The sequence below is a fragment of the Malania oleifera genome, chromosome 7 (genome assembly GCF_029873635.1).
Source record: "Malania oleifera isolate guangnan ecotype guangnan chromosome 7, ASM2987363v1, whole genome shotgun sequence".
In the NCBI taxonomy this organism is placed as follows: Eukaryota; Viridiplantae; Streptophyta; class Magnoliopsida; order Santalales; family Ximeniaceae; genus Malania; species Malania oleifera.
Window position 1 is genome coordinate 97,585,797 of NC_080423.1, and position 15,298 is coordinate 97,601,094.

Below are 15,298 nucleotides of genomic sequence, written 5' to 3' on the forward strand. Positions count from 1 at the left end.
GCTGTGCCCCCACACTGCGTGTGTGCTCCACAGCTGTAAATTTATTATTATAAGAAGATAATGCCGAAGAATAATGAAGATAATGAGAGAGTTATATGGGAGTTAGGGAGATGATGGGGGAGTTATGTATAGTTTTTTAAGCAATATTAATTTACTAATTTTTCCATTAGTTGAAAATTTTGTTTTACTTTTAGCTTGTAGTTGAAGAGAATTTTAAGAACAATAAGGGGGGAAGTGCATGTGAAAACTGACTCTCTTTCCCTCATTAAGGGTAGAGATATATTTAAGACAAACATTAATAGTTATTGATCAACCAGAAAAAGAAATGAAACCAGCCTCCCACCAAGCAAAAAAGGCAACCTGCTTCACAGAATGGAGAAATTTGCAAAATGAGAAGAAAATGCAGAAATAGCAGAAATGGCATTAAATAAGTTAAAGTTCACAGAAGCAACTAAAGCAGTTTATAAGGTAGAACTATTTGTTGCTATAAATTAATAATCAAAACCCAAGATAAATACCAAAACCATATGGAATATGTGCCACAAAAAGATTTATAACATTGTTGAACTAGGACAGCCGCAGCACAATCCAAAGAAACTGCGATAAGTGACAACTGACTGCCCAGATAGGTTGTAAACTTCGAAGAACCTAAATAGTATTATCCAGTAAAGTGTTGGACAATTTGAACTTGAATAGAAAGGCTACAGGTAGTAACAACTTCCCCAAAACATAAATTGGAGGGCTCATGCAGGTCAGCCAACAGTATAAAAAAGTAAAAAATAAAAAATAAAAATAAAAAGAAAAAAAGCAAACAGCATATAGAACTAATTATCCCCCCTGGCATCTACAGCATGCATGAGTTGGCAAAGATATCATAGCTAATAACTCATACTAGGAAATATTTCTCATGCTAGCTCATTACTGTCTTCAATTATTATTATTTTTTTTTTTTTTTTTGTGTTATAAAGATCTACAAAAAGCAGCGGATAACAGTGCATAGGCCAATGTAAGAGTGCATGCTGTCATTTACAAGGTACCTATCCTAGCTGAATTAGGGCAAATCTAGCACTCCTCATTACATACCTCACCTTGCGTATTGCCTGACTGATGAAACCCGTTTTGTTCAAGCTATGTGGCAGTTGATGCATAAAACAATCTCTGGATGATGTTTCAAAATCCTTATGTATTCTTGAGTGATGCTGAGAAGCTCTTGAAATGTACACATCTGGATTGAGTGCCTCACATAGTAAGTCTAAGAGCTGGATTTTGTTATACCTACCAGCTTCATGTAGGCACTGCAACAAACAGTAGTTGTCAACAAACAGGACCCTAGTTCCATGAAATGAATAGTCAATCAAGCTAAAGCACAAGCAGCATCTAACCATGAAAACACAACAACGACAACAGCAAACCTCAAGTCCCATTAAGTAGGGTCGGCTATATAAATCCTTCTCTGCTAATTTACCCAATAGTGAGCATTTTCCTCCCCTAGTTAAGACCTATTAAGTCCTTTCTCACTATCTCATTCCACATTATTTTAGGTATAACCCTACCCTTTTTAATACCAAAAACAATAACAAAACTTACTCCTCCTCACAGGTGAATTTTCTTGGCCTCAATTCAAATGCTCAAACCATCTAAGCCACCCCTCCCTTGTCTTGTCTTCTACCAGTGCTATGCCTAGTTTATTGTGAATATATTCATCTTATTTTATCTTCTAATGTTATACCACTCATCCACCTTAATATTTGCATTTCGGCAACCATGAAAACACAACCACAACATTCAAATAAAAGAAAATATATGATACTTCTAGTCAGATCCATGTGGTTTTTTAAGGCAGACATATTACATGTATACTGCACCAAAAAGAAGTTTTTCACACCATCTTAGGATGAAGAAACAAGAAACATCAAAAGAATTAATAACCTTAATAATTTTTTTAATAAACAAAAAAAAAAAATTCAAACTTCTCATAAAGAATATAACTTTTGTTTAACTGTGATGACATCAACAATAAAACATATAATAGAACCAACCCAAGCTCTGATGGAAGCAATCAGCAAAAGAGTAAAAGGAACATTCTGGCATTGATGTGTCAAAATCAATGTTTTTTCCATGTTTGAAACCTGCTAGTAGAGGTCTGTATGCCATCTAGAATGACAGAGTACATAGACGTACATGGCTTAGCTGCACTTGCTAGTCATAGTATCATCAGCAATACGAATCAACAGCTCCAGCTTTCAATGGTGTCCTAACAATATGTTTTTCAAACTGCAGTATCGAAATCTTTTACTGTTGTTTGAATGCTGCAATTAACTTCGACATTTGGCACATGAGTCTCATTCCAAAATTATGTTTTACTAAGTTCTGAAGAGCTCTATCAGTTAATTGTTCCAAATTCCAAGGATCGGCAATAAGCAATTTTCAATGTAAAATATAATGTGAAAAATTCAACAGTAACACAAGCCTCAAGGCAACTGAGCATGAATTTGAAACTCACAATGTAGATGTTGAAGAATTAAGCAATCCTTCCAGGCATTTTACTTGAGGCTTTAATTAGGGATCAAGACCAAAAGGCATTTCCAATTAATAACGTGAACCTGCAAGACACTGTAGATTCCCCATTTTGGCACATCATTTTCAAGCCCATATCCAGGCATAATAGCCCAATCACTCAGGTCCATGTAGGCCCCACTCTCATGAGCCAAAAACCCTTTCAAAAATAATTTAATCAAAAGAAGCTGATTTGGGAACTAAATAAGAGAATTAATAGAATTTGAACAAATACCTATTTCCAGTTTTAATTTTGGTCGACCTCTAAAACTAAGCTTTGCCACAAAACACAAGGGACATGGCACACGGAAAGGATCTGCAGCACACAGGTTTATGTGATGCGCAGATGTGTTTTCCTTTTTGGTGTTTCTCTGTGTTTAGTGTGCCTTTGGGCAATTCCTTACGAATAACAAGGTGTTCTTTTGAGCTGCTGATCATCTTTTAGTAGTTCTGCAGTTATGGTTTTGAACATTGACCATTGCCATTACATAATGACGTTAAGGTAACAATATTGACGCCTCTTAATAACATGACAAGACAATATCTCTGTACTGCCCCATTTCACATTTGTATATTCACCAATGGCATTTCTCACCACAACAGTCTCTATGATCCATCACAGACCATTACAGACTGCTAAAAAAGTCATCATGCCCCTAGATTTGCCATGAATTGCTTGAAACATTTCTGCACTATTTTTTCACATCTGAAATCAGAATTTTTAAATTATATTAATCAATCATCATATTAAATGGTCAGGAATGAAACTCAAATTATGAATCAATTATTTGAAGGTAAACAAATCGTCTGCTACATGAAAGAATACAAATTATATTTCAAAACCATTGTCTACTAGCTAGAAATTATGTTTGTGACATATATATACTGATCTACAACCTTCCATTGTTACAAAATAAAAACAAAAGGAAACAAATGCATTAAAACTTAAAAAATTTGAAAGCAGATAGTCTGTCATCCTCGATCCATATCACTTATTGTAAAATTAAATGCTCACTCATGTGATATGCTATGAATCATGAAACATAATATCTTTTGTTTCTTATGTTTCATTATTCTTACAATTTCTTAGCCTAGATTATATTTATACTCAATAAAATAGTGAACAGTTAAATACAAGGCCACTTTCCCTTTAGTGGCAAAACTGAACATAACATTCAACATTCTTAATTTATGTTTTTGTTTTCCGATCAGCAAAAAGTGATTTCATTAAAAGGACACAATGAGGTGCCACCCATGCACAACCAAGGAAAGAGAGTAAAAAAAAAAAAAAAAAAGATGGATCAATAGTGTGAAAGTGTATCCAAGAGATCAAAAATTAAATGTGTTTTCCAGCAGGTATTGCCCACTAAACCAGCTTCCAAAAGAGTAAAAGCCATCTATCCCAGAGGATTGTGGGAGAAGTAGATGTTCCTTCAAAATCTCTAGCATTTCCTTCTCTTCACGTAATTCAAAAAAATGGCAAGAGGCTTTTTTTTTTTCCTTTCCCTATTTGTAGATGTTAGAGGTTATTTATGTCTTTTAGTATAATTAATATTAAGTGTGTTAGTATGTTAAATAGTGAGAGTTAGTAAGGGTATTATTGTCATTAGAATGTATTTAATTTGTATTACAAATAGAGGGAGAGACCTATTTTCAAGTTAGGTCATTCATTTTAATCAAAATCTCAACTTGGTATCAGAGCGTGATCCAACCTAAACCCTATTATACTCATCCATAGCCAGAAAACATATTCTCGTCACTGCCCTTCTCAAAACCACCTTCACCCCTCATTATTTCACAAAATCAATCATATACCCAAACATAGAACCCTCTAAAGCCTAACCCCACAAAACCCCATTGCTGAAAAAGACCTCGTGCACCCCCACGTGCCGGCCAAATGCCGGAAGTGCTGACTACATGTGCCAGCGCATGAGTGAGTTTCCGGCCACCTTTTTCCTTTTTTGTTTCTTCTGCCATGTTCTAATTCCTCCTCAAGACAATATTATCAAGCTGTTGGCCATGTTTTTTGCTCAAAAATCCAACCTTTTTCGACCATGCACTCGTGGTATCTCATTAATTTCTGTCTGGTGTTTGTAAAGGCTTCTTTGTGAGTTTCTTGGAGCAGTGGCGGGGTTTGTACTTCCAGTAATGAGGCTGTGGCAATGCTATATCAGTCGGTTAGTCATTCTCGTCCGTGGTTGTGTCAGTGCTTCACATAGTTTGTGATTGTCCCGATTAGTTTTGATTGTTCCTATTGTTTGACATTGGTGTGGCTGCAAGTTTGTGAGTGTTGGGATGGAGTCTATGAATCCAAAAAATTTGTTCCCTACATCACTGCCACAGATAACAACTCAAAAGTTGGATGGAAAGAATTATGTTCAATGGTCTAAAGTTGTTCGGATTTATTTAGTAGGATTAGGAAAATCTGACCACTTGCTCTAATCTCATCCATCTGATGATAAGAGAAAAGAAGTGTGGGGTCCAGAAGATGCCTTGATTGTTTCCCTCTTATGGAATTCGATTGAGCCATAGATTGCACAAATGTGTATGCATCTATATACGTGCAAAGAGATTTGGAATTTGTCAAGCTTCCATACTCTAGTAACATTACACGCATGTATGATTTATCCCAAGAGTACTTTCAGTTGCAACAAGGAGATAAGAGCATTGCAGATTATTTTGGACAGATGAAGCGTACTCATGAGGAGCTTAACGTCATGCAACCTATAACTGTCGACGTTCATGAGATGCAAAAGAGAAGGGAGCAAATGACAGTCCTTCGGGTTCTAGCAAGCATGAGACCCGAGTTTGACGTAGTCTGATCCCAAATACTTAGTCGTGCCAATGTGCCATCATTTGCCGATGTTTATTCTTGCGTCTTTCATGCTTCCTTTAGCACGCATTCTCCTACTCTTGCATCAAGCTCGGACTGGACAGCCCTTGCTACGCAAGGTGATACTAGTTCTCAACCAAATAACCGCAAAAGTTATCAAGGTGGTTCGAGTGGTTGTGGTGGTAGAGACAGACAAGGTAGAGGTATTCCTCGTAAGGTGCACTCATTGTGGACGGAGCAATCATACTATAAACTAGTGTTGGGATCTCCATAGTAGACCTTCATATGTTGCCAATGCAGCCACCACCGACTTCACACCTTCGGGGGCAGCCAATGCAATCACCATCGACTCCACACCTTTGGGACTGAGCGGGGGCAACATACTATATCCATGTCAAAGGAAGAGTATTCCAAGTTCCAACAGTATCAAGTGTCACAACAAGCATCTCTTCTCATGGCATCTCTTGCCCAAACAGGTAATCCCACAATATGCCTGTCATTGAGTACTTCTCATCCAAGTCCTTGGGTCAGACTCTGCTACCATCAATCATATCACAGGTATACATATTTTCTTCTCCACTCTCCAATTTCTTGCAAATTTACCTTGTGTTACTCTTGTTGATGGATCCACCACTGCAATCAAGGGAATTGGGATTGTAAATTCCTTCTTTTATTTCTCTTCCATCAATTTTGTATATTCCCAAATTTCCATTCAATCTTATGTCCGTTAGCAAGATTATTCAATCCATGAATTGTCCAGTGACATTCTTTCCTAATTCTGTACTTATTCAGGATTTGAAGACGAGGAAGATGATTGGTAGAGGGCATGAAGCTAGTGGACTTTATCACTTTGAGCCGCTATCTCCTTCTACCACCTGCACTACTGCTGCCACACCTTTCCAAATTCATTGTCGTCTTGGTCATCCTTCACTGGAAAAGTTAAAATGTCTTGTTCCTAATTTGAGTTTTGTGTCTAGTCTTGATTGTGAGTCTTGTCAATTGGGAAAGCATCATCGTGTTGCTTTCGCTTCCCGAGTCATAAACAAGTCGCAAGCCCTTTTATGTTATAGTTCATTCTAATGTTTGAATTCCTAGTAGAGTTGTGTCCAAGTTGAGTTTCGGTACTTTGTAACCTTTGTGGATATTTATTCAAGAATGACTTGGTTATATTTAATAAAACATCGTTTCAAGTTATTTCATGTATTTTGAGTCTTTTGTTTTAAAATAAAGACACTGTTTGGTTTGCCTGTTTGAATACTTCAAAGTAATAATGCTAAAGAGTATTTCGGTGCATAATTTACTACTTATATGATGACTCAATTTGGTATTGCCCATCAATAATCCTATGCCCACACTCCTCAACAAAATGGGGTTGCAAAAGAGGAAAAATAGACATATCCTTGAAATCACTCGCACCTTACTTTATCAAATGCATGTACCTAAAGTGTTTTAGAGTGATGTTGTACTTACAGCTTGCTATCTGATCAACAAGATGCCATCCTATTTTCTTAGTGGTAAAATTCCCTACTCCATTCTCTTTCCTAATTCACCTTTATTCTTTCTCCTTCCTTATATATTTGGGTGTGTCCTTAGTTCATCAACTAACTCCTAGGGTGGATAAGTTGGATCCTTGTGCTATAAAATGTGTCCTTCTAGGCTACTCGTATAATCAAAAGGGATATCGTTGTTATAGTCCTGTATTGCATTGCTTCTCAGTTTTTGCCGATGTTACCTACCCAATCCTTAAGTGCTTTTGAACTCAATGAGTCTCTTCCTCTACTTAATCTTCCAAATTCTACTTTGCTATCCTTGCCTAACCAACCATATTAGTCTCTAGGTAGTTCGAGTCCTTCTCATCGTCTTGATCATCCTAATTTTCAAGTGTATCCATGAAGGCCTCCAAGAAAGAGAGTCCCCTCTAGCTTCTACTACCATGCCTTTGATTTCTTTTTTTGATGATCATATTCCCCATGATGTTGATCCTCCAATTGCTGTTCGGAAAGGTAAACACACATGTACTCAACATCCCATTTCCAACCTTGATTGTTTTGAATTCTTATCACCCTCCTATTATTGTTTTCGTACTGCTCTATCATCTGGTACCCTTCCTAAATCTATTTCAGAAGCCTTAGCCCACTCTGGGTGGAGGAACGCTATGGTTGAAGAGGTGAATGTTGTACATGACAATGGCACTTAGGACTTGGTACCTCTTCCTCCTAACAAATTTGTGGTTGGTTGCCACTGTGTTTACATAGTGAAAGTCAACCCTAATGGTTATGTGGCTCGTCTTGCTCCTAAGGGTTTTTTTTTTTTTGGCAAAAGAGGGCAGCACCTTCTATCTTTATTAGAAAACCCCTCACTTATGGCGGAAGAATACTGTGGTTCCAACTGATTTAACCAATTTATTCAAAACCAATAAACCAATGACCAACAACCAAACAAATCAATAAGAATTAGACAACTATAAGTGGAAAACTAACAAAACTCTGAAAAGTCTCGAGAAATAAACCATCCACTACAATCTTCACAAACACCAACACAAAGCATCACGAGCACAAGGAAGGAAATCCCAACAAATCCAATCGAATCATTCCCCTAACTTGCTGTGGAAGATCATCCTGACAACTATATGATCAAGATATACCAGATTCACCCTACTTGGCAAAGAAATCCACACTTTGATTCGCCTCTCTGTACACATGTTCTACTTTGTAATGTATGTCTCTCAATGCTAACACAAGCTCTTCCCACAATTCCCATAAGTTCCAAGCCGAACACTTCCTAGAATTAGTCCACTGAAACAACTAAGCAGAGTCACAGGCAATCTCCACTTGATCAAACCCAAGATCTTTGCACAGATTAATCCCTATAATAATCGCTTTCAATTCAGCCATATTATTGGTTCCATAACCCAGTAATGAGGAAAAAGTTGCTAAAAATAATATTTCATCTCTTATTACGCCTCCACCACCACAATTACCTGGATTACCTCTACAGCTTCCATCCACATTCAACTTAACCCAACCTATCCCAAGTTTACACCATCTGACTACACGAGGAATATGAACCCTCACATTTTTTACTTGAACATCCAAAGCACGAAGGACTGCAATATTCATGCAAGAAGCAAGTGCACATCTAGATAATTTGTCTGAAATGGATCTCATCCAATATTTAATATCAAGCCACACGGTTCTCACCGAATCATGAATTGATTCCATCACGGCTCTACATCGACGAGTCCAAATTCTCCAAATGATGCGACTAGGTATGAGACCTACCAAAATGCCTAACTGTGAGGCCCGTTTTGCACAACTAAACCAGAAATTAACTCTAACTTTCCATGTATTAGTTGTCATACAACTAACACTCAACACCACTACTGCTTATTTCCAAACCACCTGAGCAAGAGATTTCGTGCAAAACACATGGTCTAGAGATTCAATCTTGACATTTGAACAATAATCACACCGAGAGGCCATTTGAACACCAACTTCTTGAATACGAGTATCAACCAGATGACAAGCGAACCAAGACTTCCCCATACAAATTGACACCCGTTTTGGCAACATAGGATGTCAGATCCATTTGAAACTAAGAATTTCTCTTTACGCTCCCTTATAATTTCCCAAGCACTTGCCGTGGTAAATTTCCCACATGTTGAAGGTTCCCAAATTACTGTATCTCGACCCTCCTTGCGAGAAATAGCAGAGTTCATTACTTCCTCAGCCTGTTCTTCACCCAACAGATCCACTAATAAATCAACATTCCACCTATCTCTATCCCAACAATCTCATGTTCGTAGCTTATGGTTTCTGATTTCCTGAACCTTAGCACAAAGGGGACCGGAGGCTAACCAACGATCAAACCAGAAAGAGGTTGACCCTTTTTAATTTGAACCAGAACATGCTCTAATACTTCAGGTATCACATGTGCAATAGATCTCCAAAATCTAGTTCCTTTATCTGGCTTCATTTCTCTCAAGTGGTGTCTATTATTCAAATACTTGGCTTTAAAGAATTGGGTCCACAGATTATCCATAGTTAACAATCTCCACACAAACTTCATATGCAATGATTTTTTTTCCTCAAAATCCCTAATACCCAAACCACCCTCACAAACAGGCTTACATATATTAGGCCAGGAACACCATTTCCTTTTCCTTTAATACTTCACTATGAAAAAAATTCAATAACAGAGAATTTATCTTTGTGAATACAATATTAAGAATGTCAATTACAACCAATTGATGAACCGCCATTGATGATAATACATGCTTAATTAAAGTTAAGAGGCCCCCTTGAGATAAAAGCTTAAATTTCCAACCCGCTATCTTTTTCCCCAATTTAGCAACTAGAGGCTCTAAAATACGAGCCGTAAGATGGCCCGATACCAAAGGAACACCCAAGTATGTAGTAGGGAACCCTCCTTCCGCAAAGCCAGTCATCCTTAACAAGGACTGCTTTAGAGCATAAGCAATTCTCTTTGAAAAAAAGATACTTGACTTGTCTTTATTTATTATTTGACCAAACCAATCCTCATATTTCTTAAGAGTCTTGATAAGCATTCGAATGGAACTTCTCTTACAATTGGCAAAAATAAGAATGTCATCCGCATAGAGTAGGTGAGATACCAAAGGCGCCCCACAAGGATGATTGTAAGCCCCTATCTTATTCTCCGTAAAATTTTTCTTTAGAAGCCAAGAAAGAACTTCCTGCAAAATAATAAAAAGATAAGGAGATAGGGGGTCTCCTTGGCGAAGCCCTCCAGAAGGTTTAAAGAAACATTTATAAGTGCCATTCATCATAATGGAGAACCAAGGAGAGGAAACACATTCCGCCACTAACCATAGAATCTCTGGGAGAATCCAAAAGCTTTTCAGAACCAAGTTTAAAAAATCCCAATCCACCCTATCATATGCCTTTGCCATGTCAACTTTAAGCATTACATTTCCACCATTAGACTTCTTATGCAGTGAATGAACCATTTCTTCTGCCAATGTAATATTTTTAAATATACTTCTACCGAGAATGAAAGCTCCCTGCTCCGGAGAAATCAAAGAAGACAATAAACCTGACATCCTTGCAACAATAATTTTTGAAAAAATTTTTTAGATAACACTACAAAGACTAATAGGCCTGAACTTGTCAAAACTCTGGGGATTCTGAACTTTTGGGATTAGAAAAATATAAGATGCAGAATAAAATCTAGGAAGAGGAGACCCAACAAAAAAATCTCTAGCTGCATCGATCACCTCTTCTTTTACAATATCCCAACAATCGCGGAAAAAAGCCAAACCAAAACCATCCGGACCTGGGCTACTATTTCTCGAAATAGAAAGAATAACATCCCTTACCTCCACCTCGGACGGTGCATGACAAAGAGCAAAATTCTCCTCTTCAGAAACCATAGGAGATATAATATCATCAAGGTAAGTTGTTCGACCGAGTCCTACATCTATTAAGAAAGATTGAAAATACCTTACGGCACCCTCATGAACAACCTCCATAGAATCCAACACTTCTCCATTCGGGAGCTTCAATGAATGAATCATAGCCTTCTTCCTCTTTTGGTTCAAAAATGCATGAAAGAACTTTGTATTATTATCCTCCGCCTCCAACCACTTCTTTTTAACTTGCTGAGATATACGAATCTCCTCCTTCTGTTCCCATGCTTCCAACTCGAGTTTAGTAAGGAAGAAATCTTCCTCAATTTCTGGCGAATACCTTTCCGGAAGCTGAGCCTCTAGACCCTCCATACTTTACTCCAATTTTTTAATGTTCTGATGCATATGTCCAAATACCCGCTTGTTCCTAAGGGGTATACTCAGGTGTATGATCTACAATATTCTGACACTTTTTCTCCAATTGCCAAACTTACATTAGTACGTCTGTTCATCTTCTTGACTACTACTAGGCACTAGCCTCTGCCTCAGTTAGATGTGAAGAATGCCTTCTTGCATAGTGACCTTGAGGAGGAGGTCCATATAGAGCAACCACTTGGGTTTGTTGTTCAAGGAGAGTCAAGCTTAGTGTGTCAACTCAAGAAGGCACTATAGGGTTTAAAATAGTCTCTCAAAGCATCGTTTGGACATTTCAATGTTGTAGTACTTAAGTTTGGTCTTCGACAATGTGCAGTGGATCATTCCATGTTTTATCGTCACACTTCATCGAGTAGGATCCTTCTTGTTGTTTATATGGATGATATTGTTATTACAGGTGATGATGATAAAGGTATTCCGAGTCTCAAACTATTTCTATAGACTAAGTTTCAAACCAAATATTTGGGACTGAAATACTTCTTGGGTATAGAAGTATCTAGATCTCGTATGGGAACTGTTTAATCACAGAGGAAGTACGTTCTTGATCTGTCGGATGTAACTAGACTGTTGGGATCCAAACCAGTTGATGCACCCATGGATCCTAATAGCAAGTTAGTGTCAGATACGAGTGATTTGCTACCTAATCCTGAAATATATTGAACACTTGTTGGAAAGTTGAATTATCTCACAATCACTCAGCTGAATATATCTTTTGCAACAAGTGTTGAGTCAATTTCTAGATTCTCCGAGGACAAGTCATTGGGATGCAATAATTTGCATCTTGGGATATCTCAAAGGTGCACCTAGGAGAGGTTTTTTATGTTGTGATCAGGGTCACACTTATATCCATGGATATAAAGATGCAGATTGGGTTAGGTTTCCTTCCAACTGGAGACCCACAACTAGGTACTGTATCTTGGTTGGTGGTAATTTGGTTTCTTGGAAGAGTAAAAAACAATTTGTAGAGGTAATAACTTGTTAGAATATAGAGCTACAGTTCACATTACTAGTGAACTTGTCTGGTTGAAGAACATGTTAGAAGAATTGGGTTTTTCGCATTCTCAACCTATGAAGTTGTTGTGTGACAATCAAGCTGCTCTTCATATTGCCTCCAACCCAGTCTTTCATGAGCAAACGAAGCATATTGAAGTTGATTGCCACTTTCTTCGGGAGAAACGTATGCAGACGCTCATTACTACTGCAAATGTGAAGTTTGATATGCAGCTTGCAAATTTGTTTACCAAAACTTCGTAGGGTGCTCGAGTTAAATTTATTTGTAACAAGCAAGGAGCATATGACATTTATGCTCTAGCATGGGGGGGAGTGTTAAGAGGTTATTTATGTCTTTCAATATTATTAATATTAAGTGTGTTAGTATGTTAATTAGTAAGTTAGTAAAGGTATTATTGTCATTAGAATGTAACTAATTTGTATTATAAATAGAGGGAGAGACTATCCTCAAGTTAGGTCATTCATAAATCTCAACAATAGAAATACCCTTCCAAGCCCAACTTTCCTTTCCCACATATTTAGCAATTACCTAGTGCGGTCCCGGAAAAGCAGTAGCTAGATTCCAAAAATTTCTAGTCCATAGGCAATCAAGTAGTAAGTGGTAAACAGTTTCAACATTGATGTTTGCAAATAAAGCATTTAGTAACCAAGTTGAAACCCCCTCTTTGAAGATTATTGAACATGAGAATCATTTATAAAAAAAAAAAAAACAAGGACTTTGGTTCGTGCGAAAGTTTTCCAAAATGGCTTTCCAAGGGAAACCAAGTCTGGCCCCAGAGAGGCTGTCAAGCTGCTTGTAGAAGGAACTGACCATGAAGTCACTATCTTTATTGAGTTTCCATAAAGGTACGTCCGGTTTGGTCCAATTGAGGCTTTCTATGAAGTCAGCTGTAAAAAGCAGCAAAAGGCTAGAGCTCACAATTGTGGGTCTAATAGGGCTGTTCCAGGCTGCCCTATTGACAGAGTGGCCCACATACATACTCACCAAAGCATCTCTACTGCAAGCAAGATTGAAAACTGCAGAAAATTAAGAACTTAGAGGAGATGAACCATTCCAAATGTCATGCTGAAAGAAGGTATTGTTCCCATTTCCAAATTGGAAGTGGATTAAAGTGAAGAAATCCTCCATCCTTTCCTAATCAACTTCCAAACATGAACCCCATAGGACTTCCTAGGCTCATTGGAAATCCTCCCATTGTGAAAAAGGCCATACATTAAAGCAATAATCACTCCCCAAAGTAACTCTTCTCGTTCATCACACGGCCATTTACCTAGGAGGACCTTGTTGAAGAGAGATAGAGATTCGAGGCCCAATCCACCTCTTGGGAGATTGGTCTCTAAACAACATCCCATTTGACTAAATGGAACTTAATGACCCACCTTGTATTTTCCCTAATGAAATCCTTCACATATGTGTTCCCGCCATAAAACAAAGAATAGGGAAGAGGGACATCAAGTAAACTAGGAGGTTTGAAAAGGTGTTTTTAACGAGAGTCTACCACCTTTAGAGAGGTAGTTATGATTCCAACCAACCACCTTTTGTGTGGTTTAGTGGTGATTTATTGTCGTTAGCATATGATTTTTTTTGGGTGGGGTCATTTGAAGTACCCTGAATTTGATTCCCTATTCAAAAAGGGATATGTAGGCAACTTGGGATTTTATCTCAAGCCAATACCTTCTGTGTACTCTAGGTCTTTGTAGATTTTTCATCTTTAGTTTTAGTTTTAACTTTGAGTTGGATTCCTACAGTTTGCTAAGTCAAGCTTTCCACAAGCTTAATAACCATGGTTCAAATTATTCAACATGGGATGCTTGGTAGAGGCAAGCAAATTGTATCCATTGTTTTCACAAATTACACTTATTGCACGCTTTGTTTTAAAACGAACGTGAATCATTTAGTCTTTTTTCTTTACGTGAAATATGATTTGAAATGAGAATTGAAACTTGGGTTAATATTAGAGCAGGTTTTGAATGACTTGCAAGCACTAGATTGAGACATTAAGGAAATACCAATTTTACCATAATAAAGGCTAAAACAATAGACTGGGGTGCTCAATGGAATTTTGAGTTCTTTAAACTTACTAATTTATAAAGTCCTACTTGGTTAAGGTTTTGGCTACAGTTTTTCATTATCCGGAAAAGCAAGATACAAAGTATACACAAAATTCGCATTTGGTTAAGTGTTTTCAAAAAAATTGTTTCAAAAGTGTGTCTAAAAACGATTTTAAGGTGTTTTCCGTGTTTTCAGATACAGTTCTACAGATGCAAAAAAAGGACATGGGTAGGGGTAAGATGGTTTTTTTTAATAATAATAATAATTATTATTATTATTATTATTATTATTATTATTATTAATTTTTGTCTAAATGCCCTTTCCATCGGGTTTGCTTTCATTATATATAGAAGAGATTTACATAGTTGTTGCCTGATTTTCAGCACATTCATAGGACAGCTCTAAGACCAACTATGCAATATGGATCGGAATGTTGGACGACGAAGAAACATAATATCCAAAAAGTAAAAGTTGCCGAGATGAGAATGCTTAGATGGATGAGTGGTATAACATTGAAAGATAAATTAAGGAATGAACATATTCATGGTAAGTTAGGTGTAGCTCCTATAGAAATAAGATAAGAGAGGGACGACTCAGATGGTATGGACACTTGCAACGTAGGCCTTATAGTGCACCTGTGAGGAAGAGTGACTTAGTTACTGTGGGGGGGAGTAGAAGGGGTAGGGGTAGACCTAAAATAACTTGGGAGGAGATAGTGAGTAAGGATTTAATATCCTTGAATCTATCAAAAGAAATGGTCCATGATCGCATAAATTGACGGAAAAGGATTCATATAGCCGACCCCACTTAGTGGGACTAAGGCTTAGTTTTGTTGTTGTTGTTGTTTTAACTGCTGCCAGATTTTCAGCATTATTTACAGCCTAATTTTCTGCTATATACAATCTAAATATAAACTAAAATATTTCAACTAAATTATTTACAGCCTAATTATCCTAAATAATCTCCGTAACATCCCCCCTCAAATTGATGTTGGTAGATCAAGAAGCATCAATTTGTCCACCAA

General features: G+C 37.4%; 1 protein-coding gene across 5 annotated transcripts in view; it reads right to left on the reverse strand.

Annotated features, from left to right (window-relative positions):
- LOC131159277 (origin of replication complex subunit 3) overlaps positions 1-15,298 on the reverse strand; it is a 96,213-nt gene that overhangs the window by 64,165 nt on the left and 16,750 nt on the right. For all 5 annotated transcript variants that reach the window (XR_009137774.1, XR_009137775.1, XM_058114028.1 and 2 more), the window contains exon 10: positions 1,084-1,295. Coding sequence is in view for 3 of the 5 variants with exons in the window: in XM_058114028.1 (XP_057970011.1) it covers positions 1,084-1,295 (212 nt within the window). In the remaining 2 variants the exon portion in view is untranslated. The remainder of the gene's footprint in view (positions 1-1,083; positions 1,296-15,298) is intronic.